This window comes from Marmota monax, unplaced genomic scaffold, assembly GCF_021218885.2.
Source record: "Marmota monax isolate L192 unplaced genomic scaffold, Marmota_monax_Labrador192_F-V1.1 WCK01_AAM20220418_F8-fsc00104, whole genome shotgun sequence".
NCBI classification, from domain to species: domain Eukaryota; kingdom Metazoa; phylum Chordata; class Mammalia; order Rodentia; family Sciuridae; genus Marmota; species Marmota monax.
The window spans coordinates 2,611,598-2,627,321 of NW_026693836.1; the positions used below are offsets into that span (position 1 = coordinate 2,611,598).

Sequence of the window (15,724 nt, forward strand, 5' to 3'; positions counted from 1 at the left end):
CCAAAAGAGTTTCACCTTTCTATCCACAGCAGGTGTTCTCTCTTCCTCCTAGAGCAACATGTTTTCTATGTATCTTCTTAGAAAATGTACAAATAAGTTAAACTTTTCTATTCAATTTTGGAAGAAACCTATAATATTTCATAGAAGAAAGCCACCCAAAGCTTCTAGACATTTATTGTCTCCATTTTTTCCACTATTCATGTCACATACACATACACACACATACCCTTAATATCTGAAAATATCCTGTCCAGAGATAAGCAAATAATATATTGGGTGGCAACTCAGGCAGACACCTAGGTTTCAAACTAATTCCACATAACTTGGAGCATATTACTCATGTTTTGTGAGATTTCTTCATAAAATGAGCATAATACAGCCAGGCATGGTGGTGGATGCCTATAATCCCAGTGGTTAGGGAGGCTGAGGCAAGAGGATTGCAAGTTCAAAGACAGCCTCAGCAACTTAGTGAGGCCCTAAGCAACTTAGTAAGACCCTGTCTGTAAGTAAAATATAAAAAAGTGCTGGGGATGTGGCTCAGTGATAAAGTGTCCCTGGGTTCAATCCCTAGTACAAAATAAAAAGAAGAAGAGAAAAAAAAGCATAATACTTTACAGAGCCATTGCAGAGATTATATGCCATAGCTTATAAATATAAAATTGCAAGGCATTATCAATATTATTCCTAGATTCAAACAGCTTGCTGGTGACTCTTTTAGGAGATATTGGAAAAGATATAGTGCTACCATGTTGTACAATCCTAGAAAGGTATTATTCCCATAATATTCTATGTAAATGATTGGTAAGATGAGTTATCAGTTCTGAATTTAAATGGCCTCATGATGAATGAGGAGTCCTAAGAATAAGCAATTTCTGAAGTTAAATACTTGTAATATCTAATGCACATCATTTAGAGTGAGTAATGCTAATGAAAACACTGACACTTTATTTTGGTAAACAAATGAGTATAAACAGAATTCTAATTAACTCCAATTGCTATTGGTCTTTTCTATATTATCCACATCTCTCATTTCTGCTTCCTTTCACTACTCTTTCACTCATTATTTTATAACTACAATATTTGAGGAAACACCTATATCTAAAGGAACAACAATGATTTAGATTACATACTTATCTTCCAGAAAATTTGTTTTATAAGAACTTAATTATTTGAAAGTATCAAGGGAAAGAGAGGAGAGAATAAATAGCCTGGAAGCAGGATATTTGAAAAAAATAAATAGTAAAATGAGGCCAAAAAAACAAACTACATAATTTATTAGAGCTCTCAAGTAGAGACAACATCTAAGATTACCCTCCTATTAAAATTGCTAGCAGTAAAAATGGGAGTTCGTAACCCACTTGAATCTAATGTATGAAATATGATAAAAAAAACTGCTAGCAGTCACAACACCAATGTCTTGATACCATTCTTTTTATAGATGCAGGAAGAACTAGCTTAGTAAGAAACTAAGCTAAAACAGTTATGGATGGACTGAAAGAAAAGAGTTGACAAAGAAAATGGAGTGAAGGATATATGAGTAAGGATGAAAATAAGTGGCGCAGACACTATCGATGGGAAAAATCAAACAGAAGGGCTAAACCCTTTCAGTTAACAAAATTTTATTGAACATATGCTCAAAAAAACAGGTACAACACTAGGTTTAAGAAATAAAGAGAAGGGAAATTTCAAAATCCCTCTCAGTCTGTTGTGAGTTTATTCCCCTTCCAATCCAATGACCATATTGGTACCTAGAAACCAGGTACTCTTACAAGATAGTTTACAGAGATAAACACAACAAGTACAGTGGTCCTTTTCCTCATGGGGCTTCCAGTCTAGTGGTAAAAAATAATTTCTAAATTAACTTTAATGTGATTAAGGCTATTTTTTAAAGTGTTATAGAGGCCAAAAGAAAAAAAATCAATAAATCCTAGCAAAAGATGGAGAAAGGGATGGCATGGAGAAATAGCTAAAGGTTTCACAGAACAGCTAACACTGAAAGCCAAGTTAAGAACTTTTCCAAATATAAATAAAACTTCAGTAAATACTGAAAAGTGATATCCTGGGCAAAACACTTCTCTAGAGATCCAAATTCTAGTTATTAAATAACTGGGACCCTTTAAAAATTTATGTCATTTCTATAAGAGAGCTCCATTTGGTTTTTCAATATTGAACAACTAAACTTGTGGCTTGAATATAATAAATATACAGGGATAATCAAAATCAGGGTTTAGCAAACTACCGCCTACAGACAAAATCTGGCTTACTACCTATTTTTCAAATAAAACTTTACTAGAATGCATATATATTTGTTTATATATTGTTGTCGAAGGTTAAGTTAAGTAGTTGCAATGGAGACCACATGATGTACAAAGTGGAAAATTCTTATTATATGATTCTTTACGGAAAAAGTTTACAAATTCTTGCTCTTAATATAAAACAAAGCATACTTTATACTTAGAAAAAGTGAATTATAAATTTGTATGTACATAAAGATTCTTTAGAAAATATAATTGTATCATCATTTGCATAAAAATGCACTTCTACATATTACTACATGTAATGCTTATTGTACTATACATAGATAATAATAAAGTCATTGAATGAAAAATGATTAAAGTATAGCAGGGGTAACATAGGAATAACATCAATCACGAATGGATGTACTTTGGCAATAATCAAAAATAAATAAATAAGGGAAAGAAAGATCGGTAGAGTAAAGGAAGGAGAATAGGAGGAGGCAGGAAAGGAGAAAAAGTGGGAGGGAACAGGGACTGAAATGTCGTAAATAAAACTCCATACATATATGATTTTCTCAAAATGTACCCAACTACCACAAATAACTAGAATCTTCTAATAAAAAAAAATAAATGTGCTTTAGCATTGTTCTGGTAGGAATTTTTATTTCAGTGATTTGCACGTTTATTTAAATAGACAATCTCTACATGAAGGCTATAAGCCACTTCCTCTTAAAACAAACCTTTATACTATAGGGAGAATTACAGAAAAATACACATTTTTAGACAGTGTCTTTTTAAACAATGGCATAATTACTGGATTTCAGTAATTGTTATTATTTACACATGGTGTCCCTGAAAAGCTCACATGTAAGACAATGTGAGAGTATTCAGAGGGGAAATGATTAGGTTGTGAGAGCCTTAAACTAATCAGTGAATTAATCCCTAGTGGGATTAATTGAGTGGTCAGATCTTTTAGTCACAGCAGCAAAAAAGCTGACAAAAACAGAAATAAATGCTGAGTTTTCTACCTCCTTTGTTAGGCTGCTGGTTAAAACCTTGTACACTCTTTAGAGAACATGAACATAAAGAATATGCTCCAAAAGTATCTATGGGTATGCTTTTGAGATATAAGTTAGAAGTAACTAAGAATCAGCAAATCATATCATATTTTGATTTGAAAGAACAGGCATTACTGATATTATGACAAGAACAGCAGTACCAATGTTATGGTTTAGATATTAGGTTTCCCAAAAAAAACTTATGTGTGAGACAATGCAAGAAGTTTTAGAGGAGAAATGATTGGGTTATGTGAGCCTTAACCTAATCAGTGAATTACTCCTCTGATAGGGATTAAACAACTGGTAACTGACAGTGGGTGTGACTGAAGGAGGAAGGTCATGGGGGGTGGGGGTGGGGGGGCTGGGGGGGTGCCTTGGGTATATATTTTGTATCTGGTGAGTGAGGCTTCTTTCTCTGCTTCCTGATCATCATGTGAGCTTCTTCTCTCCACTATGATGTTCTGCCTCACCTTGAGCCCTAAGGAATGGAGCCAACTGTCTATGGACTGTGACCTCTGAAACCATGAGCCCCCAAATAAACTTATCCTCCTATAAAATTGTTCTTGTTAGGTCTTTTAGTCACAGCAGTGAAAAAGCTGACTAAAACAATCAACAATCGCAAAAATCCAAATTGCAAAACAGAAGACTAAAGAAAAATTTACAAATGATAATTTATGAAAAGAATACATTTTCATATTCAACCATGGCTCCCATAGAAGAAATATGATGCTACTAGTAGGACATTAGAGTTCATGAACTGAATAAAAATACTCACTTGTTTCACATTTTCAGCTAAAAAGACAATATAAACACTGCAGAATCCCAGCTGTGTTATCACCAAAAAAAAGTCAACCATACTCCTAAAAGAGATATCCACAAATAAGTATCAGTAAAAGCTAGTGAAAACTTAATATATGTTAATCTCTCTTTTAAAATATTTTATATATATTTTACCTCTTTAAATTAAAAAAATCAAATATTTATTTCCTACACAGATCATTTATTTACTATCAATATATCACTAGAATTATTATAGAGTTTGATGGAAATTAAGTTAAAAGCCCAATATTGTTATATCATTACCTGTTTCTGAAATTTAACATTTTAAGGAAATCTACTTATAAAATGATTTCATGAAAAATATTTATCTTTCAAATTAAGCCCATCTCTCCTACTTCTCAAGATCTTTCTCAGATTATGGCCCACCCTTTCTAACTTTTTCTCAGAGTATGGCCCACCCTTTCTAACTTCACATCATTTGAAAATATGATGAACATGCTTGTTACTATCCAAATTACTAATAAGAATACAGAATGTAAGAGGATTAGGAATGGAGCCCTAAGTAATAACATAAGAAACCTTTCCAGTAACTTTTCTCCATTCTTATTATTTAGTGAGATGCTCTAGAAAGTTTTACTTTGTAAATAGTATACACAATTTGGGAAAGAATATTACCAGAGACATTAAGCAAAGTGGGTATTATTGGGAGTTTTCAAGTTATAAATTTACCTACATATTGTTAATTTATACCCCATATTTCATTTTTGATCTAGAAATAATGAGTGACTACTATAGCATGCACTTATTAATTCATTACAGTCTCTTCTCTGACCATCAATGTTAACAATGTTTTAAAAAATCTGTATTTTTCTTCTTCCATCTAAAACTGGAAGGTCCTTGCGTGTTTTCATTCTTGTTATAACTCCCATTCTCCATGGCTCTTCAGGGATCTTATTTATAATTTATCTTGTAACCATGAATTGTAACCATGAAATGAATTCAAGTTTCTTTTCTACCATGAATTATATTAGAAGTGTTTTAAGTATTCCATTAATATCTTTTCATCCACCTTTGATTTTAGTGTACCACCAACAAGCATTTCAGCCACTTCTATCTAAAAGCCATTCTTCATAGAACAGGGGGGAAAACCTGTCTCTAGTCTGGGCCAGAAGAAAGATTTATTTGGTATTCTAGCTTCTGGAGGCAAGTCCCTAGATTATTAGATTGTTTCTTCCTTCCACTTGTAAATTAGGAACACTGAGAACTTCATAAACAAATCTAACTTTCTGAAAATCTCCAGAAAGGCTACATTAAACCACAAGCTACTCTACTAACACTGCTTTTTCTTTTCTGATAATTCCCATGACTCATTGGTACCATAGTTAGCACTCTGTTGATCACTTACACTTCCTTACTCTATTCCTATATTCATCTAGCTTATATTCACTGTGTCCACCAATGGTTACATTTAAATAATAAGACAATAAAATAAGTTTATGTTAAAATGTACTGAAACATGAGATGTCTTATGCACAGCTTTATTTGAAATAATGAGGTAGTCATATTTTTCTCCTTTTTTTTCCTTTGTTGAAAAATTATTGAACATGATTATGTCATTGGCTGGCTTGATGCTTTGTAAATAAAATTTTATTTAATCTACTACAGTAATTCTGTAAAGTATTATCATAAATTCACTTCATAGTGAAAAATCCAAACCAAAGATATGAATAATTAGACCAAGACCATAAAACGGAAAATAGTAGAGTTGAGATTTGACCCATATCTAACTCTAAAGGTTATTTATTTTGATCCCTCAACTTTTATTATACTTTTGTTTATGTGTTTTATCAGACTGAAACACTTACACATGAATATAATTTGAACAACTAGACACTAAAAACATAGCAAGTACTTACCGTCCCCATGCTGCTTGCTTCTGAAGACAACTCCAAGGACTCACTTCCATAGCGAAACTCACAGTGTCACTATAACCTAATGTTGACTTTTTAAACCTGTAATCCAATGACATGCAGACACAGGAAGAAGAAAAATATTAAGTTGGTCCATAAACCATTCCTTACAAAGAACATCAAATAAATGGGAATTAATAAATGTAAGGCTATGCATTGACAGGATTTTCAAAATTTGAAAATCTGCACACTCCTAAACACACCTCATGAAATTTTAAAATCTGATCTGTCCTTTTCTCCAGCAAATAAATTTTCACCTACTGCTAAAGAGAGAGAGTGAGACAGAGAGAGAGAGTGCGTGTGTGTGTGTGTGTGTGTGTGTGTATCAGTAGAATTCAGAAAACATATTAGTACTTTGCTAATTTAAATGTTTCAAATACTTAAAAACATCAACTATACTGTACATATCTAAATTATTACACTTTTAGAACATTATTTAATAATATATCTGTACAGAGCTGTACAATATATTTTCACATACACTATCTCATTTAATTTTCAATATAGCTCCATGAGGTGGGAATTATTTCTCCAGTCTCTTCCACTCTCTTTTTTCCAGTATTCCTTGTTATCTGAACATCATAAATAACTCAGCCGCCTTAAAGAACACTTAACAACAACAATAACAAGCAAGTCAAGACTAGAATATTGGTATACTAGAAGATATTAATTTCAAAAAATTGCTTTATTGTCCAGTAGAAGCATTTCATGATACAAAAAATTTAAAAAGCATATATGACCTTCTTGACTATCTACAAACCTACACATCAGTGCTGTGATGTGCACAAGAGGTACTGTACCTGAAATTTGAATTATTAAAAACTGAAGACCATTGTGCTATCTCCATTGTGTCTTTATATCTTCCCTGATTCTTTCCATTTATACTAAATAAAAGAACTCATTCACTAAGAAGAACATATTTCATTAATAAGATAGGTTCAGTCAGCCCTCTAGAGCCATTCATTCCTTACCCATGCATTCAATCAATTATGCATGAAAGATACATGGAAAAATGCATCTGTAATAAAGACTTTTTTCTTGTCATTATTCTTCAAACAATACTGTACAACTATTTGCATATTAACATTGTATTAGGTATTAATTAACTAAAAAGGATTTAAAGTATGTGGGAGGAGAAACAGAGATTACATACAAGTACTATGTCATTTTATATGAGGAACTTAAGTATCTGCAGATTTTGGTGTTAATGGGGATCCTGGAACCAATTCCCTGAAGATACCAAGGCATGACTGTAAACACATTTTGACAGCACTTACATCATGTAAAATGCTACCTTTTTCCATATATTGTTATCTTAGATTTGTCTTTAAAACAAATTAAAGAGAATATAACTTCTGGTTTCAAAGCATAGTATAAATATGAAATGATCTGAACTCTAAATACATAGCTTTAAAATAAATTAAATAGACTTAACAAATCCACATTTACCTCTGACATAGAAAGTGACTGCAACGTACCAATATGTGCATACAGTGAACAGAAATAATTCCTATAAACACAAGGCTGATTGGTCCAAGCTGTGGGAGAGAAAATTTAGAGAGCTTAAACATTTTAAGTTTTAAAAAGTTGAGAACTCTTATAAGCAATGGGTTAATGGGACTTGCTTAACTGAAAAACCACTCATTGGACAAAACAAAGTCATATGCATAATGGAAAATTAAGATACGTGATATAGGAAGAATATAAAGTAATATTTAAGACAACCATGTGTAATTCCATCTTATAGACTTGGTTCCTTAAACCAATAAATGTATAGATATTCAGCATAGGAGAATGGAATACAATATCACATTTAACATTAGATGGCAAATCTGCAACTACTAGTGTCCCACCATTGATAATACATGCAATCACATATTATTATCTAAATGACTAAGAAGCACAATATTGAACTAGGGTTTAGGCAATCCACTGCAGATTCCTTTCTGAAACCCTTCTATATCTGTTAGGAATTTTGATTAGCAAATGATTATTTTTAAAATGATATATCAAAATTTTCAAGTCTTTATTTACTAAAATTAAAATGATGACCAGATTATTCAGTCACTGCCACACTAATGCCAAAGTTTATTTTTATAATTGGAAATATCTAGTTACTTAAAATTAGGGTTCACAAAACAGTCAAACTCAGAAAAAGATGATAGTTAAAACTTTTAAAGAAAATACTCAATTTTTTAAAAGCTGGCTACAGTTGTATTACTACAAAAAGAATTCTCCCCATCAAAGCTCTCTGAAATTACAATAATTTTCTCTAACAATGCTATTTATATATCTGTTTTAAGACACTGTGACTCTGTTTATTATTTTTCTTTAAAGCTTAAAACTAAATACTTTCTTCTGAGTTACATGCTGCAAATAATCTGCTCTATTTTTTGCTATAAAATCCAAAATAATAATAAGACATAAGTATCTGGAAAGATCTGTGTCATGTTTTTTTGGGGAGGAAGTTGATTAAATATTACAAATAAGTAATTAAGCAGAAATAAAATAGTAATTCTTGGTTCTGTTATATCTCACTATTATAGTTCATGTAATCTTATCAATACAACAGGTAAATGACCAAATAAATGTTACATGACCAAGTTATATTTGATGAGGTTAGAGGTTAGCTTACATTAATTTTTGCTGACAACTATATCTTTACTGGATATTTACAAAGATAAGACTTACCACTATTCCTGCATTTTTTATTGCCAATGGAAGTCCTAAAAGGCCAGTTCCAATATTTCCTTTAAGAAGATGCATAAGAGTTTGTAAAAATCTGAAAAAGTAAAAATTGTAGGAGTTAAACATTTTAGAAGAAAAACTACTAAAATCACATGATCATGATTTTACTATTATATTAGAACTGGAAATTAATCTAAGTAATGAACCAAATAAACATTTCCATTTCACTACTAGTTACATGTGATTCACATCCTGTCTTTGCTACTTAAAAGTGGAAAAGACAGGGTTATTGTGGAGATTAAATGAGACATTTAAGTGAAAGTGGTTTACACATGGGAAATTAATAAAGAAACAGCAATTTTCTCATAAGATATTTAGCTGCTATGATTTTCAGAACAAGGTTGAAGATTAGGCTGTAAGAAATTTATGGGCACTACTATGTAATCATGGTACTAAACATATTTTGTGTAGTATTATCAATCTAAGAGAAAGTTAATTAAAAATAAACAACACACAATTTTACAGTTATATGTATCATCAGGTAAGCTAACAATTAATATTTGGACATTGTGAATTATTTAAGAGATTTAGCCTAAAAACAGTTTCTAGGAGGCAACTGAAGATCTCTTGATTAAGAAGAAATGCATTGAAACTAGGAAGAATAGCACAAAATTCAAACTATAAAACAAAAAAAGCTTTAAATTTTTCTCAGCATATACTCTTATGATCAAATTTCATGTTGTTTTGTTTAATCACTAAATTATTATTAGAATATGAACTTATAAATGATTATCAAGAATCAAAAAAAAGTTTTGAAAAACCTTTCGGTTTTCCTCTTTTTTTATACCTCCCACTTTGATAGTGTTTACTGCCTTCTACTATCTAATTCTAACCATAGCAGAAGTGGCCTCAATCAGATCTCCCTTCTCTCATCACCCATAGCAACTGATATATCATTATAGTCATTCGTATATACTATTCAGTGGTTTAAATGTTATTTTTTCTTTCCCAAATAGACTATAAACTCCTTGAAGGTGAAGACTACCTCTTATTCATCTTTCTGTCATCTGTAGTATCTGGTCAAATGCCTTGCCTATAGAAGATACAGAATATGAATTAAAAGAAAAGGGAGACATGTGAGCCATCACACTTACGAAATGCCCTCTTGACCATCAAGCTGGTAATGCTTCTGAACAGGCAGGAGCTCTTGCTCATGCTCCTCATCTGATGTCCCATCAGAATTCTGCTCATTTATCAAAGGCCTCATTACATCCATATCTTAAAAAAAAAAAAAAAAAAAAACAAAAAAAAAAACAGTACTTCACTACTGTTTAAAGTTGGAAATTTAGCTGGTAGAAATTAATTTAAAATATTAGAAAATACCACTTGCATTTATCTTTATTATTTCCACCCTGAGTTAGTTCACCTTAGCTCCCTACGTTTTGATATATTAAAAAGAAACAACTAGACGTTTGCTGATTTTCTGTTTGAGTTCTGTAGTACAGAGCAAAACGCTTACATAGTCAATACAAAAGTTTTTCTACTTTGTCTACATGAGGTTTATAGTAAATAATGAAAAAATTACAGGATGAGAAATGGGAATAACCGAATGTTTTCATCTCTGGTTAGCTTCAAATTACATGCTGTATATAAACAGTAATTATGTTTTTAAATAATTTAAGAAAAACAAAGCAATTTCAAAATTTTAAATTTTAGTGTCAAAACTTGCCCTTATAACATAAACATGATTCTAAAAAGAACACAATCTGTTTCTTTCAATTTCAACACTAGTCACCATTGTCTGTCTTATCCTTTAAAAGTTCACAAATTCAAATCAGTTGAGATAACAGATAGCCTTAAGTACAGATTATACAGAAATGAAAGTTTGTTTTATCCAAATATTTATCAAAATTCTACATAATGGAGAACTTCAGTACCTAAACAAATAATTGAACTGGGAATGGCTAACTGGCATAAGTTTTTTTTTTTTTTTTTTTTTTAACTATTTTGGAATAATTCCAAACAAATTAAATCTGTAAAAATAGTATTCCTGTGTATTAATTTTTAACATTCTGCCACATTTACTTTTTCTCTAAAACATATACAGCACTTTATAAAATAGTGGAGAATAGGCTACACATATCATGCTATTTCACTATTAACCTAAGAATGAGAATTTGGGGCTGGGACTGTAGCTCAATGGCAGAGAACTCGCCTAGCATGTGTGAGGCACTGGGTTCCCTCCTAGGCACCACATAAAAATAAAAAAATAAAATTAAGGCATTTATTCCATCTAAAACTACAAAAAAATTTAAAGAATGAGAATATTTTCTTAAAAACTCACATCATAATTACCAACCAAGTTACCATTGATGCAATACGTTTTTTCTTTTTTATTTGTCTGTTTATACATGATAGTAGAATCTATTTTGATATATTTATACAAACATGGAATATATCTTATTTTAAATAGGATCCCAGTCTTGTGGGTGTATACAATGTTGAGATTCATGTGGTGTATTCATATATGTACATAGGAAAGTTAATTCACTACATTTTTTTAATTTTTCTTTTTTTTGGGGGGAGGGGGGTGGATATCAGAAATTGAATTAGGGTCACTGGGCCACTGAGCCAGTCCCCATCCTTTTTTTGTATTTTATTTAGAATCAGAGTCTCACTGAGCTGCTTAGCACCTCGCCGTTGCTGAGGATAAATTTTAACTTGGATTTTCCTGCCTCAGCCTCCTGAGCCGCTGGGATTACAGATATATGCCACTGTGCCTGGCTAATAGTTTTTAATCTATAGTCTACATTTTACTTTCATCCACTGTACCAATAAACACCTCTCGCAACGTTTTCTCCCAATCCTAGACCACATATTTCTGTATTTAATTGAGTTATTCCAATGGCTACCTTAACCAATTATGTCCTTTTTTCTTCCCTTTAATTTTCACTATTTTTTTTTTGACAGCTTTGGTATCTTCTGACATCAGGGAGGAGAAAAAAAAATCTTAAGGGTAAATGAGTGGGGTGAAGGTGGGAGTTCATAACCCACTTGAATCAAAGTGTGGAATATGATATGTCAAGAAATTTGTAATGTTTTGAACAACCAACAATAAAAAATAAAAAAAATAAAATAAAAAATAAAAAAAAGGTAAATGAGAATACCAATACAATATACCAAAATTTCTGGGACACTATGAAGGCAGTGCCAAGAGGAAAGTTCCTTGCATTGAGCTCATTCTTTAAAAGAAGAAAAAGGCAACAAATAAATGACCTAACATTACATTTCAAAGCCCTAGAAAAAGAAGAACAAATCTGCACCAAAAGTAAAAGAAAACGGGAAATAATTAAAATCAGGCCTGAAATCAATGAAACTGAAACAAAAGAAACAATTGAAAAAATTGACAAAACAAAGTTGGTTCTTTGAAAAAATAAAGAAATTGATAAGCCCTTAGCTACACTAATGAAAAGAAGGATAGAGAAAACTCAGATTACTGAAATTTGTGATGAAAAAGGAAATATCATGACTGACACTATCAAAATACAGAAGATATTTAGAAACTATATTGAAACTTTATACTTCAATAAAATGGAAAATCTCAAAAGACATCGACAAATTTCTAGAGACATATGATCTACCTAAACTGAATCAAAAGGACATACACAATATAAATAGATAAGTTTCAAGCCATGAAACACACAATGCCATCAAAAGCCTACTAACCAAGAAAAGCCCAGGACCAGACGGATTTTCAGCTGATTTCTACAAGACTTTCAAAGAAGAACTAATACCAGTACTCCTCAAATTATTCCATGAAATAGAAAAGGGAACCTTTCCAAAATCATTCTATGAAGCTAGTATCACCCTGATACCAAAATCAGAAAAAGACTCATCAAAGAAAGAAAACTTCAGAACAATATCTCTGATGAACATAGATGCAAAAATTCTCAATAAAATTATGGAAAACTGAATACAAAAAATATATCAAAAAGATAGTACACCACGATCAAGTGGGGTTCTTCCCAGGGATGCAAGGTTGGTTCAACATACAGAAATCAATAAATATAACACATCATATCAATAGACTTACAGACAAGAACCATATGATTATCTCAGTATTCAGAGAAAAAGCATTTGACAAAATACAGCACCCCTTCATGTTCAAAACACTGGAAAAACTAGGGATAGTAGGAAAACACTTCAACATTGTAAAAGTTATTTATGCTAAATGCAAGGTCAACATCATTCTGAATGGAGAAAAATTGAAAGCATTCCCTCTAAAAACTGATAAAAGATGCCCTCTTTTATCATGTCTATTCAATATAGTCCTTGAAAGTCTAGCCAGAGCAATCAGATGAAAGAAATTAAAGGGATACAAATAAGAAAAGAAGAACTCAAACTGTCTGCCGACATGACTCTACATTTAGAAGATCCAAAAAATTCCACCAGAAAATTTCTAGAACTAATAAATGAATTCAGCAAAGTAGCAGGATATAAAATCAATACCCACAAATCAAATCATTTCTATATATAAGCGATGAATCCACAGCAAGAGAAATTTGGAATTTCACAATAGCCTCAAAAAGAAAAAAATATAATAATTGGGAATCAATCCAACAAGAGAGGTGAAAGACCTCTACAATGAAAACTACAGAACACTAAAGAAAGAAATGGAAAAAGACCTTAGAAGATGGAAAGATCTCCCATGCTTTTGGATAGGTAGAATTAATATTGTCAAAATGGAGATACTACCAGAACTGTTATACAGATTTAATGCAATTCCTATTAAAATCCCAATGACATTCCTCATAGAAGTAGAAAAAATAATCATGAAATTCACTTGGAAAAATAAGAGACACAGAGTAGCCAAATTAATCCTTAACAGCAAAAGTGAAGCAGGAGGCATCATAATACTGGACCTTAAACTGTACCACAGAACAACAGTAACAAAAATGGCATGGTATTAGCACCAAAATAGATATGTAGACCAATGGTACAAAGTAGAAGACACAGAGACAAACCCACTTAAATACAGTTATCTCAGTCTAGACAAAGGCAACAAAAACATACAGGAGAAAAGATAACCTATTCAACAAATGGTGCTGGGAAAACTGGAAATCCTTAGCATCAAAATGAAATTAAACCTCTATCTTACCCTGCACAAAAATCAACTCAAAGACTTAGGCACTTGAAAAGTAGGCCCAAATCTTCATCATGTCAGATTAGGACCTGATCTCCTTAACAAGACTCCAAAAGTAAAAGAAGTAAAATTAAGAATCAATAAATGGGATGGATTCAATTTAAAAAGTTTCTTCTCAGCAAAGGAAATAATTAATGACGTTAAGAGAGAGCCTACAGAATGGGAAAAATCTTTATCACATGCACTGAGATAGAGCACTAACCTCTAAGATAAAGAACTCAAAATCTGAACACCAAAAAGACAAATAACCCAATCAATAAATAGACTAAGGAACTGAACAGACACTTCTCAGAAGAAGGCATACAACTGATCAACAAACATATGGAAAGATGTTCACCATCTCTAGCAATTAGAGAAATGCAAATCAAAACTACGCTAAGATTTCATCTTACTCCAGTCAGAATGGCAATTATCAAGAATATAAGCAATAATAAGTGCTGGAGAGGATGTGGGGGAAAAGGTACACTTATACATTGCTGGTGGGACTGCAAATGTGTGCAACCAATCTGGAAAGCGGTATGGAGATTCCTCAGAAAACTTAAAATAGAACGACCATTTGACCCAATTATTCCACTCCTTGGTTTATACAAAGGTCTTAAAATTTGCATACTACAATGACACAGCCACATCAATGTTTATAGTGGCTCAATTCACAATAGCTAAACTATGGAACCAATAAAAATGCCCTTCAGCAGATGAACGGATAAAGAAAATTTGGTACATATACACAATAGAATATTACAAAGCCTACATAAAAATGAAATTATGGCATTTGCAGGTAAATGGATGGAACTAGAGAACATCATGCTAAGTGAAATAAGACAATCCCAAAAAACCAAGGGCCAAATTTTTTCTCTGATAAGCAGATGGTGGTCCATAGTGGGGGACAAGGGATAGGGAAGAATGATGAAGGAACTTTGGATTGTGCAGAGCGGAGGGAGGGGAGGGGTAAGGCTATGGGGATGGGAAGGATGATAGAATGAGACAGACATCAATACCTTATATACATGTATGATTACACTACTGGTGTGACTCTGCATCATGTACAGCCAGAGGAATGATAAGTTGTGCTCCATTTGTGTACAGTGTGTCAAAATGCATTCTACTGTCATGTATAACTAATTAGAACAAATTTTAAAAAAATAGAATGGAGACCAGTAGACTAGAAAAAGGGAATCAGAGGAAGGGAGGCGAAAGGTACTGGGGAATGAAATTGATCAAATTACACTGTTTTATTGTGTGCATGTATGAATATAACAAATCCCACTGTTATGTATAATTATAATGCACCAATAAATAAGGGGGTGGGATGGTATTTTCTGACATCTACTTAATGTAACAATGACCTTACTCCACTTTTTTCTGTCCCTATTTCTTATCCTCTCCCTTTTTAGTTGTATTCTTTTCATTTTGGCAATACATATGCTGCTTTACATAATGTTCTCCCAATCATATTTTTAATCATGTCTTAGATTAATATCTATAATCAATATCAATATTCACTGTCAGTTTTATGCCAGTTTCCTCATTATCATTTTGCTGGAAGAAGTTCATTCTCTTGTACAGTTGCATGAGAATGACCAATACAACACAAACTGATGGATTGCACCCCAAACTCTCTGACCCAATAGGTCTAAGCTGGGCCTGATAATACCCTTGTCTCATCAGTGTCCATGTGGTGCAGACATTGCTGGTCTGGGAACCACATATTGAAAACTATAGTCCACAGATTCCTCTGAAAGGACTCATGGGCAGTGTCCCTGAGTTTCTACATGTTTCTCTATAGCC

The 15,724-nt window shown here is 32.3% G+C and overlaps 1 protein-coding gene across 15 annotated transcripts in view; it reads right to left on the reverse strand.

The window, feature by feature from the left end:
* The window catches only part of Slc36a4 (solute carrier family 36 member 4), a 391,588-nt gene that overhangs the window by 24,439 nt on the left and 351,425 nt on the right, over positions 1-15,724 (reverse strand). For 14 of the 15 annotated variants that reach the window (XM_046462337.2, XM_058584992.1, XM_046462338.1 and 11 more), the window contains 5 exons: positions 9,888-10,011; positions 8,737-8,827; positions 7,495-7,583; positions 5,992-6,087; positions 4,071-4,155 (listed from right to left, as the gene is read on the reverse strand). In XM_046462337.2, coding sequence (XP_046318293.1) covers positions 4,071-4,155; positions 5,992-6,087; positions 7,495-7,583; positions 8,737-8,827; positions 9,888-10,009 — 483 coding nt within the window. In that variant the 5' untranslated portion in view covers positions 10,010-10,011. Of the gene's footprint in view, positions 1-4,070; positions 4,156-5,991; positions 6,088-7,494; positions 7,584-8,736; positions 8,828-9,887; positions 10,012-15,724 lie in introns of those variants that run through there. The other variant, XM_046462344.2, reaches the window with a different exon arrangement.